General features: G+C 42.8%; 1 protein-coding gene across 5 annotated transcripts in view; it reads left to right on the forward strand.

Moving 5' to 3' along the window:
• The first annotated feature begins 5,109 nt into the window (after nucleotides 1-5,109).
• LOC147885262 (uncharacterized) overlaps nucleotides 5,110-27,428 on the forward strand; it is a 123,802-nt gene continuing 101,483 nt past the window's right edge. For 2 of the 5 annotated variants that reach the window (XM_087397654.1, XM_087397655.1), the window contains exons 1-3: nucleotides 5,110-5,308; nucleotides 9,612-9,685; nucleotides 11,237-11,362. In XM_087397654.1, the coding sequence (XP_087253780.1) occupies nucleotides 5,149-5,308; nucleotides 9,612-9,685; nucleotides 11,237-11,362 (360 nt within the window). In that variant the 5' untranslated portion in view covers nucleotides 5,110-5,148. Of the gene's footprint in view, nucleotides 5,343-5,532; nucleotides 6,071-9,611; nucleotides 9,686-11,236; nucleotides 11,363-27,428 lie in introns of those variants that run through there. The other 3 variants (XM_087397657.1, XM_087397658.1, XM_087397656.1) reach the window with 3 other exon arrangements.

Raw genomic sequence — 27,428 nt, forward strand, 5'->3', positions numbered from 1 at the left:
AAAGTTACTGATAGCAGTACGAAAAGTATCCCATGAGGATGGTAATCAGCATAAGAGAAATATTGCCCTCATTTCCACATCAAAATTCAGCTTTTGAGCTTGAAGCTGACTGAAAATGATATTAAATTCATTCAAGTGCAAAGCTATGGATATTGCCTCCTTCAAACAATCTCTTCATGAGATAGACTTTGTTTGAGGCAGTCTCTTTCTCATATGTGGCACACAACTTTTTCCATAAAGCTTCCGTAGTCTTTTCAGTGACTACTGTGAAATAAACTATCTCCCCAAGATGAAGTCTAATGGTAGACTTTGCCAATGCATCCAACTCATTCCATTCATCTGTGGACATAGCTGTAGGCTTAGCTGCAATCCCTTGCAAGGGTTTTATCTGCCTCTTTTGAATAAGCACATCCCTTATCTATTCTTTCCACAAAGAAAAGTTTGTCCCATCAAACTTTTTAATGCTGAAAACCTCCTTTTCAGACATAATAAAGCAAAATCCCAAATGCTAGTGCCTGCAAAAGAGAATCACACTAAATACCAGGTGCACCCAAATATGTATGCCACAATAGAGTGAAATATCACCAAAACTCAAAGCTCAAAGCATCAAAAGATACAGGTGACTCATGTGCATGTACTATGCATCCATATGAGCAAATCTGGCCCAAAAGAAAATGCCAACTGCAATGGCAATCCAAAATGCCAATAAGTGCCAAATGGCTCAAGCATAAACACCATCCATGGGCATATGCATCAACAGTATCTCATCCAAGAGAGCATAACACTATCAGTGCATCAACTGCAATGTGTCAAAGCTGTCCCTCAGCATAAAATAGCATCCATGTGCAAAGCGTCCATAAAAAATAGCATCCCATAAGGCAATCTGGGCCTATCAGCGCATCCAATAAGGATCGCAATGCATCCAAATGGCCTATAAATCATCCACTGCAACCCAATGCACACCACGAATGAGAGCACATGGCTCAGACTGCAACTAGAGTGATTTGCATAAGGTATGCTCAAGAAATCATGGTCCCACGACAATGACCGCTATTGAAAATAGAACCTGAGATGCCTCAAAACATGGACGCCATTGCATAATTGGACTTAGCAAGATAATTTGCAAATATCTTTCTTCTGTTGGAACTCCAAAATTCCAACCGATGAGTGAGAAATGGGAATCAACACTTATCCATTGCCATGTGGCATAAATCTAAGGTTTCAAAACGTTAGAATGAAAAATGCATAACAGAGAGACAAAATCAAATACATAGAGATCTATAACTCTGAAAATACTTCACCGAATCGTGCAAGAACTGACAGATAGGGGTTTTTAGGCATCCGGAATGCAATGGGACAAACGGTTTTGGAAATTGTGGTCCCAATCACTGGGTCCAACACACGGACTAAAAAACGTTTTTGGAAACTAAACTATTTGTAAACTCCATCGAAGTGCGAATGATGAGCAACATAGAAGTTCTAGGACCTCCTGAGTCCACCAGAACTGACAGATTGCTCCAAACTTGAGTTCCAACACCCGAGCAGAAAAACGTTGAAACTGACACAGTGAGTCAGAAATCCAATGAAATGATCCCAAATTCAAGAATGAAGGTGTTTCCAAGCTCCTGAAGTGAAATGGACACCAAAAGCAGGCAATGGTTGTCTCTACAAGTCAATACGGAGTCTCTGTCATCGAACGGAACAGGGAAGAGCTGTAAAAACGACTTTTTTTCTTTGAAAACACTTAACAGGCTCTCAAAACCACTTCGCAAAACCAAAGTGACTTTTCCAAAGGTTCCTTCAAGGCCTCTGTGCACTCGGATGTAAGTAAAGTCACCCACAAAGCTTCCCACAGAGCTTCTCCTTCCTCCCACAGAGCCACTGAGCTTCCAGGCATTCACGCACGCTCAGCTAGATCACCTGGGCTCTGATACCAATTGTGAGTGCTCTCAAAGGAAGTAGAACAGAAGAGGGAGAGAGAGAGAAACATAGAGCCACACAAGTTTTGGTGGGTGCAGAACACCCTAATCTTCTTTTTCATTCATTTATATATGTGTTTGAGTATTGTACATAACCGGGGTAAAGGCACAGTGACCTTTAACCCCCACATGTTGAAGAGAAGAACCATCTAACTAATTTTTGGCCACATGCATACCTTCAAACAAGATGCTACCGCCTACAAAATTTTGCCTAGAGCAATGGAATGAGTGTTAGGAGCTTTTGGAGGGTGGGTTTTGCCACCTTCATTGAACATTACATCCATTTCCATTAATGCATGTTGTCGCACCTCTGAGCCTCAAAGCTTCGTTTTGCATCCAACCGGCCATGCATGTGGCCACGGTCCTAATGTACAATACTTGCCTCCTCCCCCTCCCCCCCCTCCTTTCCCCCACCCCACCCCCCACCTCCCTCCCCTCTCCCCCCTCATTCTTCCTTTCAACTTGTATCTTCAATGCATGCTTTCCTTTTAGAAGACTCTCATTTATTGGAAAGCTAAGACATCACAATTCATTGAACTAAACAAGAGGCATAGGTGCCGAGAGCATTGCCCCAATTTTGAAAAGACTTGAAGATTAAAAAAGCTAGTTACAAAGAGGTTCTTTTGCAAAGAAGACTAGCCAGCCAAGTGGCTTAGTTAGAGAGCCTATAACTGCCTTTAAAAAAAAAAAAGGGTTCTTCCCATTTTCCAGGGGTGCCTAAAAAGGCATGTTTTTCTATGCTAGAGTGCTGCCCCTAAAGGGCTAGTGCTAATCGCTCCTAATCTATTAATTAATTAATATGAATTGTCTCCCCCTTAATGTCAATTAACCTAAGCAATTTAAAAGCTATTAGCTAATTAATCTAATTAACGCAAGCTATTCTAAACTAATTAATCTAATTCACTCTCCTCTCTGCCTCGCTATACCTTCCTCACTATCCCACAACTCCGCCTCTCCTTCTCTACCCTACCTCTCTATCCCCTCCACTCAACCGTCTCTCAGCCTTGTTCAGCCTCCCTCCGCCCTGCCTCACTTAGCACTCAGCTATCTCTCTCCATCAACTCTCTCTATGCCTCCCCCTCCTCAAGTCTGCATCTCCCTCCTCCTCATATACTTGCTGAGGGCAGCAAATATGAACCTTTAAAAAATTTTGAGAAACTTATCGACTTCTTTGCATTAATTTCGGGCATTCGCCCTTGCTTAAATTAATCGAACCTTCTCGATTTTTGAGCATTCGTCCACAAATAAATAATTAATACCTTGTTTTCAGGGGCCCTTATTCACCTCTCCTATCGAATTCAATTAAATTTGTTTTGGTGCTTGGAGGCTTAATTAAGCTATGTTTATCTATGGCTTGATTTATTTATACTTTAATTAACCTATGTTTTTCTATGGCTTAATTTATTCATGCAATAATTAACCTATGTCTCTCCAAAGCTTAATTTATTTTATCCATGGACTATGTCCAAGAGGGGCTTCCCCAAACGTTCAAGGACCCAAAACCAATATTTGAACCCAAAACCTTCTTTTCCTCAAGTGTGAGCCCTACCACTAGGCTCCCAAAATTATTTCGGGCCTCGGTGCCATGGGCTGAGGTGGCGCTATTACATGGACCAAGGTGTAGGTAAAGGTATAAGGCATTGGAATGCCCTGTCAGCCTATGATAAGATCATTTCGTGGTTTCCTCTTAAAATCTCTGGATCTGATATAATTGCTGGGTTGGTTTTAGCTTGGAAGCAGTGCATGGGCATTTTAAATTGGAAGGGAAGGTTGGGGTTATGTGGTGATGGAAGCCTTTTAGAGCATATATGGTGGGGGTGTGCGGTTTCTATTAATGGAGAGCCTTTAGCTCGATTGTATATTAATAGAACTAGGTCGTTGCATCGAAAAGGAGTTTGTTGTTTGCTGGGTACGGATTTGGGATGTAAAACATGCTTTTTGGAAACCGTTGGGATAGGTTATTGTAGAGTTTGGTTTGTTTGATTTGGATGCTCACTTTTTATCTAGGTTGGTGGCTTTAGTGCCTCAGTCATGGCCATCCAACTGGATTCCTTCGTCATATTGGAGAATCACTTGTTGGAAGGTGCTAGGCACTAATCTTGGCAAATTTTCAGCGAGGGTGGTATATAGAGAATTGCTGAAGAAGATGGTGGTTGGGCATGACTTGAATGGGACGTAGAAGTTGCGCAGGGGTGTGATGCCTGGTGGAAGAAAAGGTTTAGGGAGATTTGGGAAAATTGGCTCCTAGGTGAAATGGGGTTCTTGGTTGGAAAATAGCTCATGCTTGGCTGTTAGTGCACATCGACATGGATGACAATTAGTTCGTTATGCTCGTTTTGTGGTACGGCTGTGGAAACTGTTAAGCATATGTTTTGGGGATATCTACTAGTTAGGGAGGTATGGAGGAGAGTGGAACTAGCAATCAAGGATGCAAGGGCTTTCACCTTGAGCTCAAAGTGGAAGTTGGCTGTATTGGGGCTCATGCCTTCTACACTGACAAGCTGCTGGGGCAGGGGTCTATTTGGTGGTCTGGCTTACACATAATAAGCTGGTTTTTAGAGGCTCTATTTGGTTCAGGGTCAGGGCGGAGACTATTAGGAGGGAACTCCATCAGATTATGGTTGATACTGGCATGTTGCTATTGAAGGACTCCCTTCTGGGATCGAGTCTCTTGTCTCTCACTAAGTTTTTGTAAAGTTTGTTTGTTTGCGAGAGAGCATAGGCTACGAGCAGTCCGCCCTTATAGTTAGCCCTTCGTGTTTGTTGTACTTGGTCTTCTTTTTGGGGGCCTGACCGGCCTTAGTAACATGAGATGATGCTTTATTATTTTAAATAAATAAATAAATAAATATTATATCCCTTTTTCCTTATAATAGTCATCCCCCTCCCCCCCTCCCGAATCTCACACGTCCTTCCCTCTTTAATGCCCCTCCCCCTCCTTTTATTTAATTCAAGCTCTCTCCCTCTCCAATGAGACTAATTATTGCCCCCTTCCCCCCTGAATGCTGAATATTTTGCCATCATATAGGTCCCTCCCCCCAACTAATCAATTAATATGATTTTTTCAATGTTAGGGGTACCTATTATAAGTCACCACGAGTTTCCATTAGGATGGAATTCGATTTGGCACAAGTTATACACGACAATCTCATAGCGTACCCCTGTAGCTATGGCCGTTCCTACCGTGGAGTTTGTGTACGACATTGCTTGCCCCTACGCCTATCTCGCTTCTTTACAGATTGAAGATGCAGTCCTTCGGTGTGGCGCAAATCTAATCTGGACACCAGTGCTGCTGGGTGGACTTTATGACTTATCGAATGCTCCGCAAGGTTGCTTGCCATGTGCATCTCATTTCTCATGTATGTGAGCAACTTGTCCCGAGACCAGCGGGTCTCGCCAGCTCCTAAGGCTCCTGAGTAGAACTACTTTATGCAGCGTTTGTTCGTTATGTAGCAATTACAATTGAGAAACACAGCCAGATTTCTTCCCTTAGGCAGGATGCAGTGTTTGTGTGAACCTACATCACTTAGATTGAGTGATGCGTTCTACATATCTAGAAGGATTGCATTGTCATTTATGGTGACCTTTAACTCAGATGAAGGGAGAGAACAACCCAAAAATGCACAGCATCTTCTCATAAAAAACTGTATCCTTGAAGAAACCCATCCACAAAGGTTTCAAGCCATGATCAACGATTTCTCCAAATGGCAAAATGGCAGCTCACAGACTTTCGGAAATGGACTATTGCATGGAGTATTGTAGTACTAGCCGAACTTGTATATGTATCATGATCTCATTTTAGATACCAATCACGGGATCTACTTGACTCTGCAGAGGATATGAAAGAGTGCTTGGCTGCACATGGTGAACTCGGCGGGCAGCTCTGAAGGTTTATCCAGAGCAAGTCACTCAAGGTGCACAAGACGGTGGAAATTTACCTCAGTGACACAGTGCTTATCAATTGCTGCTCAAGCTGAAAGCTAGGGCTGGGTTTTTGAAGCCACAAAAGTTGTTGGCAAGCCAAAGCGAAGGTTCATCGACCCTGCCACAGAGTTTTTGTCATCCTTCAGGATTGGAGTATCACAAAGCTTGTGAGTACCTTACAAGTTGTGTGCGCTTCCCCCAATGGCATCTTTTGCTTGACTGTTCTCGTTTGTACGATCCCATTCTCCCATGGCAGGAGCTCTTCGTCAAAACCCCTCTTCCTCACTCGTGCTTTCTTACGAGCCTCTCGCAGCTCAGTAAGAGGGAGCTTCGAATTGGCCAAGTCGGAGCCAGCTGTCGGTACAACCTCCTTCCTCCTTCCCTTCTTCTCCTCTAGATTTTACGTACAATTTAGAATGTGTGACATTACTTTTTCAGTGAGTATGCGTATCCAAGAATTAAGGATCATGCCATCTTACCACAAATTTAGTAGTTCGAGTAGGGTGAATCACGTCGTGTGGATTCTCAAAACCACAAGTTGCCTTCAATGAATTTATCATCATTTTATCTCTTGTATTAACGCTCTGATCATGAATCCACATGGTTTTGAGAATCCACATGACGCTATGATTCAGCTTGCTTGGACTATTAAATTTGTGGTAAGATGGCTTGATCCTGAAACCTTGGATACGCATACTCACTTGAAAAAGTAATGTCACACATTCTAAATCGTACAATAAACAAGCATAGCAAATAGACGTGAGCGTTTTGAGCCATAAAATCCAGAGCAGAAGAAGAGAAGGAGGTTGTATGCCTGCGGTTGGCTTCCCATTTGATCAATTCGAAGCTCCCTCTTACTGAGCTGCAAGCAGTCAGGAGGTGTGGTAGGAGGCTTGTAAGAAAAGCACGATTGAAGCTGACCAGATGACAACCATGTCGACAAGCGGTCGACAAGCGGACAAGGTGACAACTATGTCACCATGTCGACCAGGTGACAACTATGTCAACTAGAGATAACCATGGTCACTTGTGTACCACGGTGAGATCTCTCATGAGTCCACCTAAGTTATCATGTCAGAGCTATCTCAATGGTGGTGCAGAGGGGCAGCCAGCCAGGAGCTGCACATGGAGAAGATAAGTGCACACTGACAGGAGGGCTAAGCGGCGCACAATGCAATGGTGGTGCAGAGGGGCAGCCAGCCACGAGCTGCACATGGAGAAGATAAGTGCACATGGAGAAGATAAGGGCTAAGCATAAAGAGGTGCGCATTGGGTAATTATATCACCAGTGGGAGGAGGTTGGCGAGTCAGGAAGTGGTTGAAGCCATGAAGTGTCCGAGAGGTGGAACGGCTAAGAGAGATAGAGCCACCACCAATGGGGAGAAGGGGATAAGATTCTCAGCTAGAGAAGGTGACTCTCCACGGGCAGCGGGGATGAAGGTGTGGGAGAAGGAGGGAAAGGGGGCATTCGATGATTGTAAGGGGAACATGAGAGTGACAAGGAGGTGGAAGTCAGGAGCTCTTTGAGTGTAACATTGTGGTGTTCTACTGGTGTACTTCTCTTCCACTCTGAATACTATGCTTCCCTCCAACTCTGTTCGCAACTCTAGCTCTCCTTCACCCCGTGTATTTCCCTCTTCATCCCCTTTCACTTAGTATAATGGTCCCTGCGTCATTTTGCTTGAGTTCTCTTGCCTTCATGTTGAAGGATGGCTCTTGTAACTTTGTTTTGCTAGGCTTGCATCACTCTTGTAATTGCTCGCAGCTTCGATGACACCATTGTCCTTATGCGTTCCGTCGTTGACAACATTGTCTAGCATGCACCATCGGTGACACTAGTGGCACTTCCCTACTTGCTCCTCACACCAGTGGCCCTAGGCCTCCGGTTTTACTTCCGAAAGTGGTAGGAAACCCTCCCCCTTAGGCATTTGGACTAAGGTACTAATGGTTAGTCCCATACACAAACGTGGCTATAAAAATGATAGAATATAAGCCTAAGTGGTCCTTGGATTCATTTTTGGGAGGGTGAATCCATAAGTGGCTAGGCGGCTAGGTGGGTGAGAGTCCCAACGTGTGGCTTGGCCCACGACAATGACACTTGGACTTCCCTTGACTCAATAGTTGTAGCAGAGCTATAATGTCTCCTACCTGTGGATGTAAATGTGTGATGGGTGCCTAGTTTAGACTGGCACATAGTGCATATACAGTGTACACATGGTATTTTGGGAGTGGGAGCATACAGTGCAATTGTAGCACAGCATGACAACGGGCAAAGGTTTCACGAGATGTGCCGGTTTATAGTGGCCTGACATGCAATTGTGAGGGGCTATTGCAGATGTGGTAGTTGTGGAAGCATATTCAAGATGGTGGCTCAGGCCATGCAATTGTGAGGGGCTATTGCAGATGTGGTAGTTGTGGAAGCATATTCAAGATGGTGGCTCATTCTTGTAAGATATGGGATCTATAGGTGACAGTTGTTAGCTAGCCTGAAAGGCGGTGTGCGACTATGGGACCGTCACTATCTTGGCAGCAGGTAGCCCTACTTGTGGGCAAGTAGCTCCTGGCTGCAAAGTGGTTGATGGGCCAGTGCATGAATCTTGGAAAGTGTGTGGTCAGCCATACTGGGCCCATGGCCTGATTGGCCTGTCTACATAGATGGTGGTTTTGGCATATGGTGGGGATTGATAAGGCATAGGCCTCTACCCTATTGGGTGGCCTACAACATATGCTATGGTGCAATAAAAACGTGGAAGCAATGGCCTTATGAAGTGTGCATTGAACATGTGCTTCTGGCAGGATTTCTACTATAATCAAATTAGAATATACTCATGAATCCTTTTAGAGGACTGCAAACTCTTATCAAGGGACTAGAAGTCCCTTCATGAGGCTTGAAATCCCTTTAGGGGCCTTGAGGGTCAATTATTAGTCCATATACGAATATGAGCTATATGGATGAATGGGAAAATAAGCCGAAATGGTGTTATGGACTCACCAATCTCCCTAGATCCATTTTTGGGAGTGTGACTCGAGGAGTGGCTAGCAAGTGCATGTGTCTTCACCACAATGGTCACACGTGGTCCTCCTTGGCCTCAACACTTGAGCATTTTCCTTTGGTCTCTTCTCTTTGTGCTTTAACTATTCTCCAAAGTTTTCTGGTTTTAATAATATTCTCAAGTTAGAATTTCTAGATCCCATAATTGTTCTATCCATTTTTGTGTTCTTTGGTAAGATTTTTCATTGGTGTGAGTCATTTCATGTAATGAGGGGTCACATAGACTAGGAATGCATGTTGTGTGTGCTTAATTGCAAGTCATCCTCTGCTTATTATTTGTACTAACCCATTATCTATTACCATACTATGCAACATTCTATGTGCCCCAATGCATCTGTGTAAATCTAAGAATAGAGAAATCCTCAAACTAGCTGCAAAACACCGCTAAGTCAAGCTGCTATGATCCTGAAACGTGGCAGCTATTAGTGCCCTCTTGGGATCAGGATGTATTCCTTCAGATATTTACTTTGCAATGCCTTAATTGCAAGTCATCCTCTGCTTGTTATTTGTACTAACCCATTATCTATTACCATACTATGCAACATTCCCTATGACAAGGAACATGCACTTGCTAATTATGATATATTTTACATATCTGTCACAAATTTTTTAGGAATGCAAGCTAATATTGACTCTGCATGTCGTTGGTCTTGTAGGAAAAGATGGCTCTTCCAAGGACACAATGTCTGCAGTAAAGCAGAAGATAATAGGAGATGATCTGCAGATGCAGGCAAGTCTCAGTCTGTCAATGCAATTTTCTCTTGTCTATTTGGTTTTCCTATCATGCGTTGGCTATTTAACTCTTAGCATTTTGTCAGGACGATTCTCTATAACTTGTTAGATACAAGCTTCTGTAGCATAGCGGCTTCACATAATAGGAGAATGGAATTGGCAGTGTGGAATACTCTGCTATGCTGAGAGTCTGTTTACTAGGATAAAAGGCATTCATAGGGAGAGTGCTATGCATATCGTTGGGGGAATGACTACAGATCTAAGAACCTAAAACCTTTCTCAAGTCCCATCAAGGATCATATCTGCAAGTCCATCTCGTAATGGGGAATGGTCATCTGCAGAGTCAAATCTTTAGGGTGGTATAGGGGGGAGGACCTTAGCATGACCAAATGTTATACTTTGGACAAGTATATGGTGACATGAAGCCCGATGGAGGTGACATTTAATAATTGAAAAATGGAACAACAGAAAGCTAACATGGTTTGGGTGTGTTGAAGAGTTAAATGCATGAATCGTTTTCTGGACAAACCAGCTATATTTGGATTCTATGGCATGGAGTGAGGATGCTGTGACATGTGCTTTATGCAAAGCATGGCAAGGTTCTTGAAATTGGCTCTGGAGTCAATCTTATCGTTGCATATGGGACGGACTTAAAGCTGTGCACCCAGATATCACTGAAAAATGCTTAATAATTTTTGAAGTATTCATTGAGCAAATGGAATGGAGCATGCAATTTCTTAGTATCTCTTTTTTGAATTTATCGCTATGAATCATATAAGGCCATAGTATCTTCTTGAAAGAGGTTCATGTAATGACATTTTTTCATGCTCAATATTCCCATACAACGAAGGATGGTGTGTTTCCAAGCTCGCAGAGCTACCATACCAATGTACAACAATATCATGGTTGGTTTGGTTAACATTCTCTGAGGTCAATGCTCACCAGCTACTTTTGGTCGTTCCAATACAAGTGTTCTCCTACCACAAAATAAAATTTGAGACACAGGTAATTTTTCTATCAATTTGAAATTCGATGCATCTACCGCCTTTCCCATTGGCCAATGCAAAGGTAGGGTTGCATTGTGAATTGATTTGCTATAGCGTTTCAGGGGGAAAACAAGCTTGTAGGGCCATTCATTTTGATGAAGGAATCCAGGAACTTTTGAATCAATATCAGGCTCCAACTGCACACGAAAATCTCTGGATTGCTCCTCATTTAATATTCCATAAATGCGTTTCAGGTGTGCTGGGTCTTTTTATACACAACATTCTATGACCACCCCATTCTTTCCCAGGTGGTTTTATGGCCTTAAGTTGCAGATACTGTCGAGGTGTTGAAGGGAATGCCAGGCAAACTTTATATGAGAGTTAGAAGTGGGGTGTGCAAGAATTGACTTACACATGCTTGTTTGCTATAGGAAAGCCATATTTTTTATTTTTTGGGTCGTATTATAGCCCTACCAATTTATTAACGCACATACATTACTTTTTTGGAACTGGGTTCCAAATCATTTTTCCATTTTTACAAGTCTTAAGTTGTTTCCATTCAGGTGAAGCATCTTGGAGCTCCATTTTTCTTCCACAAGAGACATCCTCTCAGGACAGTGGCTGCACTTAGGCTTATTATATGTGCTCCAGAGGCATTTCGCGCTTCCATCACCCACCATCTTTTTGAGGTATTGCCTTTTTAAATTCAATTCTCGCCTTTCCTTTTCTGATTTGTAAAGCGAGATTCTTCTTTTCCTCCCGGAATCTGAATTTTGTTTATAGATTTTGGAAGGATTCTGAAGATGCTTGAAAAGAATCAAAACAAACACACAATCCAAGCAGAAATTTGTGAACTTCTTGATACTGTATGATTTTGTATCTATAGCTTTACATATGTGCAGAATTTTTGTTTGCTCTAAGGGATTTAGTCTGTTTTTTGAGTTGATAATGCAGGCCCTAGGAACAGATACTACAAACATAATTGCTTTGAAATTGTCTATGAACTTTAAAATATTGATATAAAACCAACATCGCATTTTTCACAATAGTTGACTAGAAAAGTTGATATGTATGTCTTTTTGCCTATCAGCATGCATTGATAATTTGGTGCCTGGGTGGTGGTATGTGCATAGGACTTTAATGCATCTTTTCACACAATAAGATATGCACATATATACAACACCTGCATGATGTGAGTATGGTGTGCATAAGTGTTGGTGCAAGTGCATATAACATGCAAGCATGTACTTCTTTTATTGTTTGGCATAGCTTGCATGTACATATATCTTGTGCTTCTTCCAGCATAAACTAACTACTTACACACAACGTGTTATGCGCCCAATGTTTGGTTTCAATGGTGTGCCTTATATGTTGTCTGCATCATGGCTTATACTTTTCCTCAAGTTCAAACCTTTTGATCTGTTATTTGTTTCGGTTCGCTATTGGGCAGTTTGGACTCTATGGAAGGATAGAAATCATAGAGTCTTTGGCGATCCTACTTTTTCACTTTTTCCTTTCTTTAGGCACTCTCTACAGCAATCTTTCTATGATTGCTTGCAAACTAAGTACATAGATCATGATGTGTATCTGTCTTATGAGTGACTATCGTGAGATTGAAATTGCACTATGCTGTGTTTTTAGAGGATGAGTTTGGGAATGTTCCTGGATTCATCTAGGTATATGCTTCTGCCGTATTAGCGAACATGCAAATTTCACCTTGTGAAGTTTTCGTCCAAGTTGCGGCGTGCTAATATTGAGATAATTCTTTCTATCTTAAATGGTGCCCTATCAGCTAGATTTAGATTTAGATGCTCGTTTGGGAGAGACTAAAATGACTTCACAAGCAGTTGTAGCTTGAATGAAGAGATTTGGACTACTTTTTGATTAGCCTTCTCCTTTAGTGCTAGCCTTCGTCATGGCTGAGTTTGCCCTTCACCTCCGGAGTGTTGACAAAAACTCAGTACGAAGACTTTGTATAAATGGATGCTCAAGTATGTGTGGGTGTGTGGATTTGTATGTGTGAGAGCATACTTTTATACTATGGTCTACACCCACTGTTGGGCGCTGACGACGTCAGTGGGGATGCCATAGTAGCTAGTCCTTGCTATGCGTGATGGAGTTTATGGTTTTCAATCTTATGAGTGACTATCGTGAGATTGAAACTGCACTATGTTGTGTTTTTAGAGGATGAGTTTGGGAATGTTCCTGGATTCATCTAGGTATATGCTTTTGCCGTATTAGCGAACATGCAAATTTCACCTTGTGAAGTTTTTGTCCAAGTTGCGGCGTGCTAGTATTGCGATAATTCTTTCTATCTTAAATGGTGCGTTGCCTTACAACTAGATTTAGATTTAGATGCTCGGTTGGGAGAGACTAAAATGAAATCGTTTAGACTTCACAAGCAGTTGTAGCTTGAATGAAGAGATTTGGACTACTTTTTGATTAGCCTTCTCCTCTAGTGCTAGCCTTCGTCATGGCTGAGTTTTCCCTTCACCTCCGGAGTGCCGATAGAAACTCAGTACGAAGACTTTGTATAAATGGATGCTCAAGTATGTGTGGGTGTGTGGATTTGTATGTGTGAGAGAGCATACTTTTATACTATGGTCTGCACCCACTATTGGGCGCTAATGATGTCAGTGGGGATGTCATAGTAGCTAGTCCCTGCTATGCGTGATGGAGTTTATGGTTTTCAATCTTATGAGTGACTATCGTTAGATTGAAACTGCATTATGTTGTGTTTTTAGAGGATGAGTTTGGGAATGTTCCTATATGTGTATTTGTCTTATATTGAGATCTTCTCGTGATGTATTTTTCCACATCCCGTTTTGGGATAGTGATTCTGTAATATAAAGCCACAAATGTTTCACCAAAAAAAAAAAGAAGTGTGTGTGCGCGGACCTGTGCACAATGTGTGAGAGTGTTGGTTTTTAGAATAATACTCTGGTGGTTATTCTTATGTTGAAAACTGCATCGTTGATATAACTTCTACATGAGCATTTGGGCATAATTTTTGAAGTTGTCTGGGGATATCACAAAGAAGTCCAAGTTTCATGGTGCTATCAGATGGATTTGAGCAATGGAACTAGAAGATAATGCATGAGATACATGTAAGTGCATAAAGCTTTTCGGAAAGAGCAAAAATCTAGTTTTTGTGAGAAATTTCACAAGAGCATAAGGGCGAATTATATTGAGTTAATCGATGAGGAGGTGAATTTAGAAATGAATAAAAGTTGTGGCAAATTTGGGATTTGCTATGGGTTTATTGGCCTTGTTGGAGGACAGGGGGTGATGTTGGAGTTAAAAAAGATCTGACATACCACTCTAGATTGGATTTAAAACAGCGGGACGTGTATGTAGCATATCACTATGGCTCAGGCCACCAAGTCCTTTTGATGGAAATAATTAAATGACCATCCAATGTTGTTTTGTGGACAGTGGGACACAAGCCTAAGGTGAAACCATCACCCTCAATGAGCTTTACTGTGGGATTTGAGTAGCAGGTAGCAACCCGTGAAAAAGATTATTGGAGATCCAATTGTCACCACCAAGTGTTGGTATGTATACCCCAAAATTTCTTGATACTACAGCCATTTCTAATGTCTTATCCTGTGACATGTACCTTCTAGCTATAGAAACACATGGGCAACTAGGGGCTGCCTTGCATTTGAATCCATGGACACTCGTAGGGCATTGCAATAGAATACCCTCTCAAAGTGTCTCAGTCATTGAGATCATTGCTGAGTGGATATTGAAGAGTTTAGGTGAAAGAGGCTAGGAAAGTTGGATCTCTTGGCCTATGACACTCTTCCCATCCACCAAGTAGGAAGGGGAGATTATCCTTATGGAAAAGACATGCGACCCCTTTGTCAGCCACGGTATACTACCCCACATGACTACCTATCTAATATGTATCCTTGCAACAATTTTGAGCAACAATGCCAAATCCTCTGTGTCATGGGGTGACTCGAAAGGTAGTGGGCAATTGTCTCCAAGTCCTGTGCTGCACGATTCTTGGCCGGAGGTTTAACACCAATTGAAACTAGCATTTGGTGAGCACCTCAAGCAGCATCTTATTATCTCACGAGTGAATGGGGCTTCTCTTTTGGCTAGCCTTCCAGCGAGGGCTTCTCTTGAGAGCTCTTTCTCTTTACCTCTCCACAAGTCTTGCTTTGCTTGTCCTCTTTCAACGAGCCAACTCCTTTTTCTTGAGCTCTTTGGAATCCTTCCATCAAGCCCAATGCTTGCAATGTGGACTTTTTTTGTAGTGCCATGTGACCTTCAAGGGACCTTAGTACAATTATGCCCTCTCTATGCCTTCCCAATGCACAAATCTATTGCTTATGCCTAGGATTACCCATCAACACAACCCTCTAAGACAAGCAATGTTAAGACTTGATCGTTTCCTGCCTTTATGATAGCCTATATAATCTGGGAATTAAACCATTACAAGCAATGTCAAGACCTCATGGTTTCCCACCTTTGCGATAGCAATTGCCCATTACATTGCCCTTTCTCTTTGACATGACATTGAGATCCTGGGAACCACAATTGACATTACATTCCCCTTCCTCTTGAGGAATGTTTGTCCTTGAAAGCACAATTGGGAAACCTCTTTTAAAGATAGCTTACCTTTTCCCAAGTTGAACTCTCATATGGTCTATCTTTCCACTAAACCTGATATTTTTGATAAATTATATTTCTTGTTCCCTTTTCTTGTATGTCTGAATTTTTTCGTGATACATGTGGTAAAGATGGTGACTCAATAAGTTCAACAAGGTTTCTTCACCTACCAAGTTGTAACATGCAACATTATTCTGATTGTGTAATTCACAGCAAGACCTTTTTTAGACCTTTAGCGAGGAATTAGCGTTGTACACCATAGAGAGAGAAAGGAGATGAGGGTAGAGAGAGAGTAGAGTCGACAACTTGTTGGGTTCCTGTACCCACTGAGGTCCCCCTCCCCCGATCAGGGGAGAATTTGCTTTATACTTGAAGAATTGAGAAATACAAAGAACACTCTTCAAGAGAGCACAGAAAACGCGCTTCTAAAGAGCTCACTGTGCACACGTATAGCAGACCCAAAGACCTGAGAGGCAATGCCGACCAATACCGAGACCTTGATGCTGTCCACACTGACGATGTAGGACGCTTCTGCAAGGCAAGGCAGGGTTACTGTGTGATTGAGAGAGTGAAAGCTAGGAGTGATAGATGCTATAAGAGAGTTGAGAGATGACTGAAATAAAGAGCTGAGAATGAGCTGTGTAAAACTGTAAAAGATAACTGAAAAGAGCTGCTGAAACAGACCCCAAACCTTACTGCGTTCGCTGTCCCGATTCCCCGTCTGATGCGCTGCATGAACACCTTCCCAGAGGGCTGAACTGATGCAAAAGGATGAGGTTGGTCAGAGGGCCACTGGGGATGAGTGTCAGGCTGTTCAGAGAGGGCTGAGGAGAAGCTGTAGGAGGCTGAAGTGCTGGGAGAAGTGAATGAGGAAAGAGGGCTTGGAGGCCCCCTGTTTATAGGGCTTTTGGGGCTGGTTGGCTTGTCCCTTGGCCGCATAAAGGCAGCCCTAGGCTCCATAAATGGCAGCCTTGGGAGGGGTGCAGGGTAGCCTATAAAAGCAGCCCTTCCTTTGCCATTCTCTTCACTTGTTCCAGCCTTGAGGGGGCTTCTGTCCTAGGCTGGATCTAAACCTATCCCTAAACCTAAGACGGAAACACTACCCTACGGTTCTCCAGTGAGTACTATTGAACAAGGACTGATCTTCCGACTTGACCTAAAGCTGAGAGACTGACTTACGTAGCTTGTGCCTGACTGTTGCTAGACAAGGGCTCACAAAGGAGTCACAGCATACGACAAAATCTCCTATTAGGGAGCTATTACGCACTTGTCGATGTAGCCAATGTGTCACTTTGCAACCAAGTGCAGGGGTGCATGTGACATTCCCTCCTTCTTAACTTGGCAGTAGGTTCATTGCTTCCAAGTAGTCCGCCAATATCTGGGGAAACTCGTGGAAAAAATCTTCGTCCAACCACAGTGCTTCATGGGTACCTCCATCACGGAATTTGGTGTAAAACTCCCGGATCCTGCGTCCTGACCCATGCTTGAATTTATGAAGAAGGATCTGTTCTGGCTGCAAAACTTTGGCTTCATCAAGAACTTTAGGTTGTTTCTCGTTGGAAATTTATGAAAGAGGAGGTCCAAAATATGGCTTCAACCAAGCTACATGAAACACATTGTGCATAGTCCAATTGTCTGGAAGGTGTAACTTCATTGAGACACCATTGATCTTTTGAATAATAGGGAATGGTCCGAAGCTCTTGAAGGACAGCTTAGGGCATTGCTTGCCCACCTGCTTCAATCTTTGCTTGATAATGCGTAAATACACCCATTGCCCCTCTTTATACTGGACATCTCGCTTAGATTTGTCAGCCTGGCGTGTATACGATGCTTGAGCTTTGGCGATGCGGCTTTTCACGGACTTCGTAAACTCTGCCATTGATTCGGTGGTTTTGTTGGCGCCGTCCAAACACCGCTTCATAAGGTATGCGACTAATACTCGAAGAATAGGTATCATTCAGAATGGCCTGCACAAGTGGAAGAAACTGCTCCCACTTTCCTCGAACATTATGACAATATGCTTTCAAAATATCAAACGCCATACCATTATACTTTTTCGTCTCGCCGTTCGATTGCGGATGGAAAGCGTTTTGACATCTGCAGCTTAGTACCAAAATTATCAAACAAGGCTCGCCAAAAGTTAGACGTAAACTTAGAGTCCCTATCGGATGTGATGGTCTTTGGCAACCCTCCAATGGGATACCAATACTTGATAAACAAACGAGCTACATCTTCAGCGTTGGCTTTTTGTTTGCAAGGAATAAACATACAATATTTACTAAAGCGACAAACAATAGAAAGACATTGAGTATTATGCACACTTGCGGGATGTTGGAAGTGGCCCCACGAACTCCATACCTATGTCCTGAAAGGACCGTTGGGGATTGGAAATGGCATAAGCCAGGCTGTTGCTTTCTTGTGGGAAGCCTTGACCTTTTGGCATATCTGACAACTCTGAACATAGCCATATACATCCTTCCACATCTTTGGCCAATAGAAATAGCGCTCTAACTTCTCCAAAGTCCTGTTGATACCTCTGTGACCACTAGTAAGGGCATCATGGACATCATGAAGAAGCAGCTGCCGTATGTCTATTGAGTACACATACTCTTTTCTTATAGAAAAGCCAACCCTCCTCTAATGAGTAATGGCTTGGAGCAAGCGTTGTGGCTAACTGGAACTGCGTGCCAAACTCTGCTGACTCCGCGTACTGTGCCTTCATGCTATCAAGATCCTTTCCTTTGATTTTGAGGACAGTGGTCTGCTCAATGGTCTGGATGGAACCTTTTCGACTGAGAGCGTGGGCAACAGGGTTGTTTGTGCTGGGAACGTACTTGATCATTTCCCAAACTGTTGGAATATCTAGCTCCACCGTTTTTGCCAATCACTCCATTGCGCACTAGGCATTGTCTAAAGCCACTTAAGAGGGCTTGGTGATCTGTCTTAACCGTGAAAGTCCGTCCGTATAGGAAAGGCTTCCAATGTTTTAATGCCTAGATGACACTGAGGAGCTCTCTATTATAAACTGAATAGTTCTTTAAGCTTTTTGCTGTAATATGCCATGGGCCTATCGTCTTGCTGTAAAATTGCCGCGATGGCGACATTGGTAGCGTCCGTGATTACTAGAGATGGATCATCCCAAGAGGCGATCTTCATAACTGGTGCTGTCGTGGCCAATCGTTGCAAGTCATGGAAGGCCTGCAAAGCTTTTCCAGAGACTTGAACTTTTTGTCTGCGTGTCTTTACCCCCTTGAGTAAATCTGTAAGAGGGGATGCGTGTGTCGAGAAACCATCCATGTGTGAGTTGTATGCTTGACACAAAACCACAAAGGATTGGATCTCCTGAGCTGTCGTGGGGACAGCCCAACTTGTGATAGCTTGAATCTTCTTTGGGTCGAATAGAATCCCTTGAGCACTAATGATGTAGCCCAAATACTGAATTTTCAGCAAGCCAAATTCACTGTTCTTTACGTGGAGGTATAGCTGGTTATCACGTAATAACTGTAGGGCACATTGCACATCTTTAATATGCTACTCGACTGTAGCAGAAAAGATAAGGATATCATCGAGAAAGATGATCAAGGACTTCCCAATATACTCTGCAAATACCCGTGACATCATCTTGTTGAATGTTGGTGGTGCATTCTTCAGACCAAAGGGCATGACGATGAACTCGTAATGAGCTCACTTTGTTCGGAAAGCTGTTTTTGGGATGTCAGCTTCAAAAATCCGTACTTGATGGTAGCCACTCTTGAGGTCAATCTTTGAGAAAAATTTTGCACCATTGAGTCGTTCCAAGATGTGCTTGATGCAGGGCATAGGAAACTTGTTGCTTACTATAAGCTTGTTAAGTGCTCTGTAGTCGACACATAGTCGTGCCGACTTATCCTTCTTTGCCACAAATAGAATGGGTGCAGCAAAAGGCGAAGAAGAAGGTCTAATAAACCTTGCGCACTATAATTGAGACAATTGCTGTTCTAACTCCCCCTCCATAGACTTGGAAAGTCGATGCGGAAACTTACTTGGAGGTGTCGAGTCTGGAAGTAGATAAATACGATGGTCTTCTGGTTAGTTGGGAGGAAGCTGGGGTGGCAAATCATCCCGGAGCATGATGTCTTGGAACTCTTGAAGTAGATCCACCATTGTTTGCCCCATCGGAGAAGCGGCTTAAACTGCAATGATTTGGCATTGGACGTAGACAAGTGCAACACATGGCACCCTTGCAGGCGGTGGGACTTGCTTGAATATGCGAGATTAACGAAATCCTTGGTATGCTCCGATCGCCGCGTATCAGAGCGGTCTCAGGTAAACCTTTCACAATAGTGAAGGTGCCCTGCCGCCAATCAGGTGCCCTTCCAGGTGCCCTGCTCACGAAACCACTGAATCCCGAGCATCATGTTGCACCCCATTAAAGGAGTTAAAATAAAATCCCGTGTAAACATGGCCTTCTGAACTGAAAAAGTGAAATGGATGGCCTTATGTGTGATGTGTGTGCGCAACCTGTCCATTGCAAGTTCGTGAGGCACCAAGGTGCACCCCATTGTCTTGGCAAGCTCAAGGGAGATGGCATCTTTTGAATTGTCCATATCGAATAGGACAATAAATTGATGCTCGTTAGCTGTGCCGTATGCTCAAATGAGCGCCTTCTTTTAATCTGAGAAATCGCCCTCCTGCTTATCTTGAAAGACCACCGTGGGAACATCGTTCAAAGCAGGGAAGACGACATTCGTAGCTGAGGATGGAGGCGGAACTAGAAGCACCAATACATTAGCGACGGACGAAGTAGGTGCTTTCGCAGCCTTCTCGACAAGCCACTTCAGACAATCCTTCTTGCCATGCTCAACGATGTGGTGGCAATGAATGCAACGATGTTCTTGGTGGTACTGCTTCTGCTCATCGGGCTGTAGATAGCCTTCCGTAATGCCGGCTTTAGCCTTCTCATCGGGAGTCATCTTGGGCTTGGACTCCTTTTGACCATAAGCCTGGCCATCTTTCTTTTGGAACTGGTTGTCCTTCTTCTGATCCTTACCTGCTGTGTTGTTTGACTGCTGCGGGGCTTTGGAATCTTTCTGGACCTGCTTGGGCTTTTCCCCGTTCAACATCATCTCTTGATTTTGTGCGAGAGTCAGTGCCCGCTTGTAATCCGGCGGGTTGAAGTTCTGAATGGTATGACAGATGTTGGTGTCGAATCCTCGAATGAATTGCTTCATCTTGGCTCTTTGCCACGTCCAACTGTTGTGCCAGCGTGATGACCTTGTTACTGTATGTCAACACAGGCAAACCATTCTGGGAGAGATGAGAAAACTCATCCTCCAGATTAAGCATATGTTGGGGTGGGAGAAAATGGGCTTTGAGATCGGCCACAAATGTTGCCCAAACGAAATTCGTATTAAACGCTGTTGGGTCAGTATGCTTACTAGCCTAATGTTGCGACCAGGTCACAGCCTCATCTGTAAGATGCGGGGCTGCGAGGTGGACTTTGTCTTGCTCACCTTGAATACGTGCTAATGAAAAATGAGCTACAAACTGATGAATAAATTGCAAATTTGCTGAATGGTCACACTTACCATCATACTTAACAAAATTTGGAGTGGACCGAGTGAGTGGCGTGACCTTTGTCAATGACGAAGCTGTGGCGGTGACGGCTGCTGCGCTGAAACTTGCCTGCATAGCGACTAACATCTGTTTGTGTCGGAGAAGCATCGCCTCTCGATCTACCTTTTGTTGCCTCTCTGCCTGGGCGAGCTGTGCGCCTCCTTATTTTTGCGTTCCTCATGCATCAACAAGAGTAGTTTTTCGAAATCTGTGGTTCCTCTTTCTTCCAGCAGCTTTTCTGCTTCTTTTTCCTCCAGACGTTGTTTTGTCTGGTCCAATTGTCTTCCGCTTTCTTCTAGTTGGGATGAATGTTCTTCGAGTTGCTGTAGGAGGATCCGATTCTGCTCTAGAAGGTCTGAATCCTTTTCCTGACCTTCCATGGTGCTTGATTGTGTGTCCTTTCCAGATCTCAACACAACCATACACTCAAGTAAGCAAGCTGGATACAGACCGAAGCTCTAGTACCAATGTATGGTGCAATGTTAATCTGATCGTGTAATTCACAACAAGACCTTCTTTAAACCTTTAGTGAGGAATTAGTGTTGTACACCATAGAGAGAGAAAGGAGATGAGGGTAGAGAGAGAGTAGAGTCAACAATCAATTGGGCCCCTGTACCCACTGAGTGCCCCCTCCCCCAATCAGGGGAGAATTTGCTTTATACTTGGAGAACTGAGAAATACAAATAACACTCTTCAAGAGAGCACGGAAAGGGTGCTTTTGAAGAGCTCACTGTGCACACATATAGCAGACCCAAAGACCTGAGAGGCAACGCCGACCAATACCGAGACCTTGATGCTGTCCACACTGATGATGTAGGATGCTTCTGCAAGGCAAGGAGGCTTGTGCTGCCCACCGGAATGCAGGGTGATTGCGTGATTGAGAGAGTGAAAGCCAGGAGTGATAGGTACTATAAGAGAGCTGAGAGATGAAATAAAGAACTGAGAATGAGCTATGTGAAACTGTGAAATAAAGAGCTGAGAATGAGCTGTGTGAAACCGTAAAAGATAACTGAAAGAGCTGCTGAAACAGACCCCCCATCTGATGCGCTGCGTGAACACCTTCTCAGAGGGCTGAACGGATGCCAAAGGCTGAGGCCGGTTAGAGGGCCATTGAAAGTGAATGTCAAGCTGTTTAGAGGGAATGGAGGCCCCCTATTTATAGGAATTTTGAGGCTGGTTGGCTGGTCCCTTGGCCGCATAAAGGCAGCTCTAGGCCCCATAAATGGCAGCGTAGGGAGGGGTGCAGGGTAGCCTATAAAAGCAGCCCTTCCCTTGCCATTCTCTTCACTTGTTCCAGCCCTGAGGAGGACCAGAAGGGCACCTATCCTAGGCTGGACCTAAACCTATCCCTAAACCTAAGACAAAAACACTACCCTACGGCTCTCCAGTGGGTACTAGTGAACAAGTCTTCCGACTTGACCTAAGGCTGAGAAACTGACTTACGTAGCTTGTGCCTGACTATCCTTGGACAAGGGCTCACAGCATACGACAAAATCTCCTATTAGGGAACTATTACGCACTTGTCGATGTAGCCAGTGTGTCACTTTGCACCCAAGTGCAGGGGTGCATGTGACACAGGTTATCCTCATTGCCTATTTTCTTATAAGCCTACTCACATGAAAATTGGATGTACTCTACATCATTTTAGGGGAGCCAATTTGTAAGCACGTACTTCACTTCACAAGTGTGTGTGTGTGCGAGTGCATGCATGTGTATAAACTTGACCTCGATGCTTTGTGTGTGTGTGCGCACGCGTGCGCATGTGTTACCTTCACAAAGCTCCAAAAATGAGTAACTACGTACGAATTGGCACAATGGGCTTGCCACATGGCACCATCTCTAGCGTACCCCATAAGTCTTGCCCAACATACTCCTAACCACCTCACCTATTTTTGAATTCTAGAGAAGCTTTTGAGAAATCCTCGAGAAAACGTGCAATGCATAGAGGTTTGTTGCTATTTCCAGGTCGGTTGCTTCCAAGAACTAGGTACAATCATGTTGTGCTGCAGCAACGCGCGGGTTCCCTACTGGGGTGTGTGTATGCCTCTCTCTCTCTATATATATATATATACACACACACACACACACACACATATACATATATTTGTGATTGTGTGTGTGTGTGTGTGCATGTGTGATGATTCTTTTTCTTCCTGCAAAACTCAGTCAGGCATATTATACCTGCATTACATCTTTTTGGTTCTGCTGCTGGTCTGAAAGTTAATTTCAGCAAATCAAAGCTCTTGCCCCTTCGTGAGTGTGATTGGCATAGAATCTTGTGGCCTAGAGTAGTGCTCTCATCCATTCAGCTGGTGCGTCATTTGGGCTATCCTATAGGATGACATATTTCTCTGTACAGGAAAGACTCTGGGTGTTGCAGAAGCTGTTCTGCAAGTTAGATTATTTGTGGCATATTTATTTGCTACAAGAGAGACTATGGGTGTTGCAAAAGCTGTTCCGCAAGTTAGATTATTGGAAGTTATCTGTTACGCTCTAGCCGAGGTAGCATGACCTCGGAAGAATCAGTCGACATTTCCCTTAAAGGATCTATATTTGTAATATATTTGTTTGCGCTTCATGTAAATGATCGGGAGGGAATTAATGTCAAGGTCCTAGGTGAGGGTTGATAGCACCAGACTAGGTGGATCTAAGGCTAAGGGTCTAATGCAAGAAATGTGCCTAGGGGCAAAGGAAATTAAAGCATCCCAAGAGAGGGGTGAAATGTTGCATTAGTAAGGCCCTATAATGATGACATGTGGCATCTAGATCCATCTAGGGAGATGGGGCTTGTTGAAGCTAGTGAGAGGTGAGAATGAGCTTTCACGTATGTTTTGAATTTGAATTCTCTGTTAGCTCTCACGCTTCAGCAAGATTGGCTGGGTGGAGCAAATTTGGTGCTTCTCCCGTGATTTGTCTGTAGTGAGAAGTAGTGTGTGACAATTGGTATCAGAGCTCCAGGAAGAGATCAAGGGATGGACGAATTTTGATCTAATGAGATGAGAAGTCCAGCGTGATCTAACGGAACGGGAAGGTAGTTGACAAAATGAAAATGGAGTTGGGTGAAAGACTTGCGAGACAGGTAGTGATTGGACAGTGACGAACGTGTCTTTGATCGTTGGTAGCGGACAGCAAGCGTGGAGCGCAGATGTGACGACGAACGACGTGTTCGATTGGTGATTAGGGTCCCGCAAGGATGGTCGACGAATTACGGATGATGTAGTGCAGGACTTTGTTACTCGTGACCTCCACGCGACGGACTGATTTGACGGATTACATGGATAGAACTATTCGTGGGTTTGCTTGGTGCGAGCTGTGTGCAGAGGCGACGTACGGGATCTGGGAGCCGATGAACATTGACGACAGGGTGACGATCGCAATATGTTTCGTCACATCTCCCGCTCTCTGGCTACGTGACTGGCTAGCCCGTATAGAATTCGACCTGGTTCCCAATGGACTCACAGTCATAGCCTTCTAAGGCCACGCAAACAGTTTGTAGGCTGCAATTTAGCAAGAACCAAGTCAATCTGTCGGCGACGGGTAATGTTCCAACCTAAAGGATATTTAAGATGACGTATCAATTGAGTTGGCGGAACAATTTCCCCCAGCCATACCAACCTTTGCCAATCGTGGGTATGCAAAGGCAACAAACAGGATTTCTGAAAATTAATATGTAGGCCAGCAGCCAGTCCATACAAAGAAAGAGCTTGCATTAGTGAAGAAAGATCACTTGGAGTGTTTTTTGGTATGAAGAAAGAATCATCTGCATAAGCCTGAGCAACCAATGAGCAACTTGCAGGAATTTCCAGCCATTTAATATATTTGTCGCCACCAAATGATCAATATATTGAAGCATTGGATGCGTGGCTATAGCATACAAAATAGCACTGAGAGGGAAACCTTGCCGAACTGAACATTTAAGTGTCCAGGATTCTAATAAATCTCCAGAGAGAATGCATGCAGCATTGCTATCTTGATAAAGCCAAAAGATAACATGCTGTAATTTGTGACCAAATCCCAAAGCCTGCATGGTCTGAGCTATAAAGTCCCATTGAATGGTGTCAAATTCCTTTGCAATATCTACCTGCAGAATAAGCACATCCTGCTCTGTATACTTGGCATACTCAATTCCAACATAAGCATTTGCAATGTTATTAGTAATATGGCTTCATGGAATAAAGCCATACTATGCTGGGTGCAGGCCATCATGTAAATATTCCTTTATCCGATCAACCACCATTTTGGAGTTTGTTTGAGTATGCTTGTGCTTTCTAAGTTAGAAATTTTATTTTGCCTCTTTGTAGGAAACGATACATAAGTGTAAAGGACCATTTAGCTTTTTATGTTTTAAATAAGAGTGAGAGTGAGAGAGAGAGAGAGAGAGAGAGAGAGAGAGAGAGAGAGAGAGAGAGCGCGATATTCCAGTTTTTTGGAAGATTTTGTTTCTTGACTTGCTTGTTTTTTTTTGCTTAGTCACCTGCTTCCTTTCTTCTTTATTTCTTGTTTTCTTTCTCTTTTGTTTATTTGACGTATTTTAGTAAGCACTGGGTTTGCCCAAGAGACTCCGCGGGTCTTTAGAAACCCAGTATAGCTACTTATGCTTGGGCACTGATGACGACATAAGTGTTGCTTTGCTTGCTAAGTATGCCTTCCTTCTGTTTTTCATAAAAGTTTATGTTTACCTCTTTTTTCTTCTCTTTCATATTCTCTTTTATTTTCTATGTAGATTTTTGATCTTTAGAACAGCAAAAAATCTAAATTCGTATGATTGGACTTATTCTAGTCTTACAAAGGTATCTTTTTCTATCACCTTAGCGGACATGCAAATTCTTTGAATTTTCATCCAAGTGGTGATCAGCTGTTCAACTACATCGTTTTATCTGATGTGGGTGCAGAAGCCCCAACAGCTATTATTCTCATTTATTCTTATTATTATTTGAATCCTTATCTTTTTGTTTAATAATTTAATTTTATTTTTATTTTTAATTCTCTCTCTCTCTCTCTCTCTTAATTTAAAATAATTTAAAAAAATTTATCTCTTTAAAAAGTGTGCTTTTGCATTTTGTTTTAGTTGCTCTTCTTGGTTTATTTCATTCTATGACCGCTTTATTTTCTATTTTATTTTATTTATTTATTTATTTTATTTTTTAAATTATTGGTAACTTTCCTTTTCTCTTTCTCTTTCTTTGGTGCTTCTAGGTTGATTAAGCTCTTACAGTGGCCTTGGGGCCTTGACTAACCCTAACTGTAATCGCTAGTTTGGGGGTATATTGGCTTAGCGATACATGCTATGATGAATTTGCCTTTTGGAAACCAACAGGGCATCTCCTGGGATGTCATCTGGCTCCTGTGACATTGCCTTGTAGTAGTAAGGGAGGAGTTACCTTGGGACGAGTAATGACTGTGCAAGCAAGCCCCCCCCTAAATACTAGTCTTGCTCCTGCTAGAATTAGGGGATATATTAAGGGAGAAACTGCCTTGGGATGGACAGGGAGAGTGCAAGCAAGTTCCCCAATGTTGGATGGTTTGACCTCACCGAACAACAATGGAAATACTAGTGATGGTCTTGTCTCTTTGGTAGGTGATTTAGTTGGGTCTAGCTCGGTAAATCAAAACAAAAAAGCTAGAAGAAACATATATAGAGAAAGGTTTAACTTTTTAGCTAGGTCAAACATGAATAATCTTCATGATTTTGGGGAAGGTAACATTAATTGGTCTAACTTTAAGGCTTTATTAGTTAGCACTCATTATACTAATAATAACATAAGAATTCTTAATAAACTAAGACGTCTTAGAAACAAGCATCTCAAGACTTCTGTTTCTAGTAGTCCTATTCATGCCACGCAAGTAATTTATGTTGTCTATAACATACAAAGTAGTAATATGCTTTATGTAGGACAAACCTATAGGACAGCTTTTATTTGTTTTCAATAACATGTTAGGGAAGCTAGAAAAGTTTATAGGAAGAATTCCTTAATTGAGAATTCAAAACCCTTATATGTGGCAATGGCAAAGTCTGGTTTCGAATCTTTTTGTTGCTTTCCCATTGAGCATATAGAGGGCCATTTTAATAATGCCAAGGATTTTTGCAAGGCTGCTCGTCCTCGTGAATTGTTTTGGATGAGAACTTTACACACTTTCTTCCCAAGAGGTTTTAATTTGGAAGGAAAATCAACTCTTCGTAAAAAAAAAGAGCCTTTAAAAAGAACCCTTTGATGTGGAGAACTCATATCAGCCCTTTAACATTACTCATTACCAACATAGTCATACACCTAACATTGTATGGAAACCTAAAGTTATGTTACGAGGTTGTCCTAGCTCTCCTGCAATCTCACATGTTTGTGAGTTGCCTCCCTCACTTCCTCTTCCTCCACTTCCTCCTCCTTTAGTTCCTTTAACTTTCTTTGTTCCAAGAGTTTTTGCTTCTCGAGACTATAAAAGAAGACTACTCTACCTAGATAGATTAATGTCTCTGGGTCTTTTTTCAATAAAAGTTTTTGAAAAATATAATGTCAAAGTTCTTTTTAAACTTCAATACACCTT

This window comes from Dipteris shenzhenensis, chromosome 26, assembly GCF_047967505.1.
Source record: "Dipteris shenzhenensis isolate YYH24624 ecotype China chromosome 26, Dip_SZ_1.0, whole genome shotgun sequence".
In the NCBI taxonomy this organism is placed as follows: Eukaryota; Viridiplantae; Streptophyta; class Polypodiopsida; order Gleicheniales; family Dipteridaceae; genus Dipteris; species Dipteris shenzhenensis.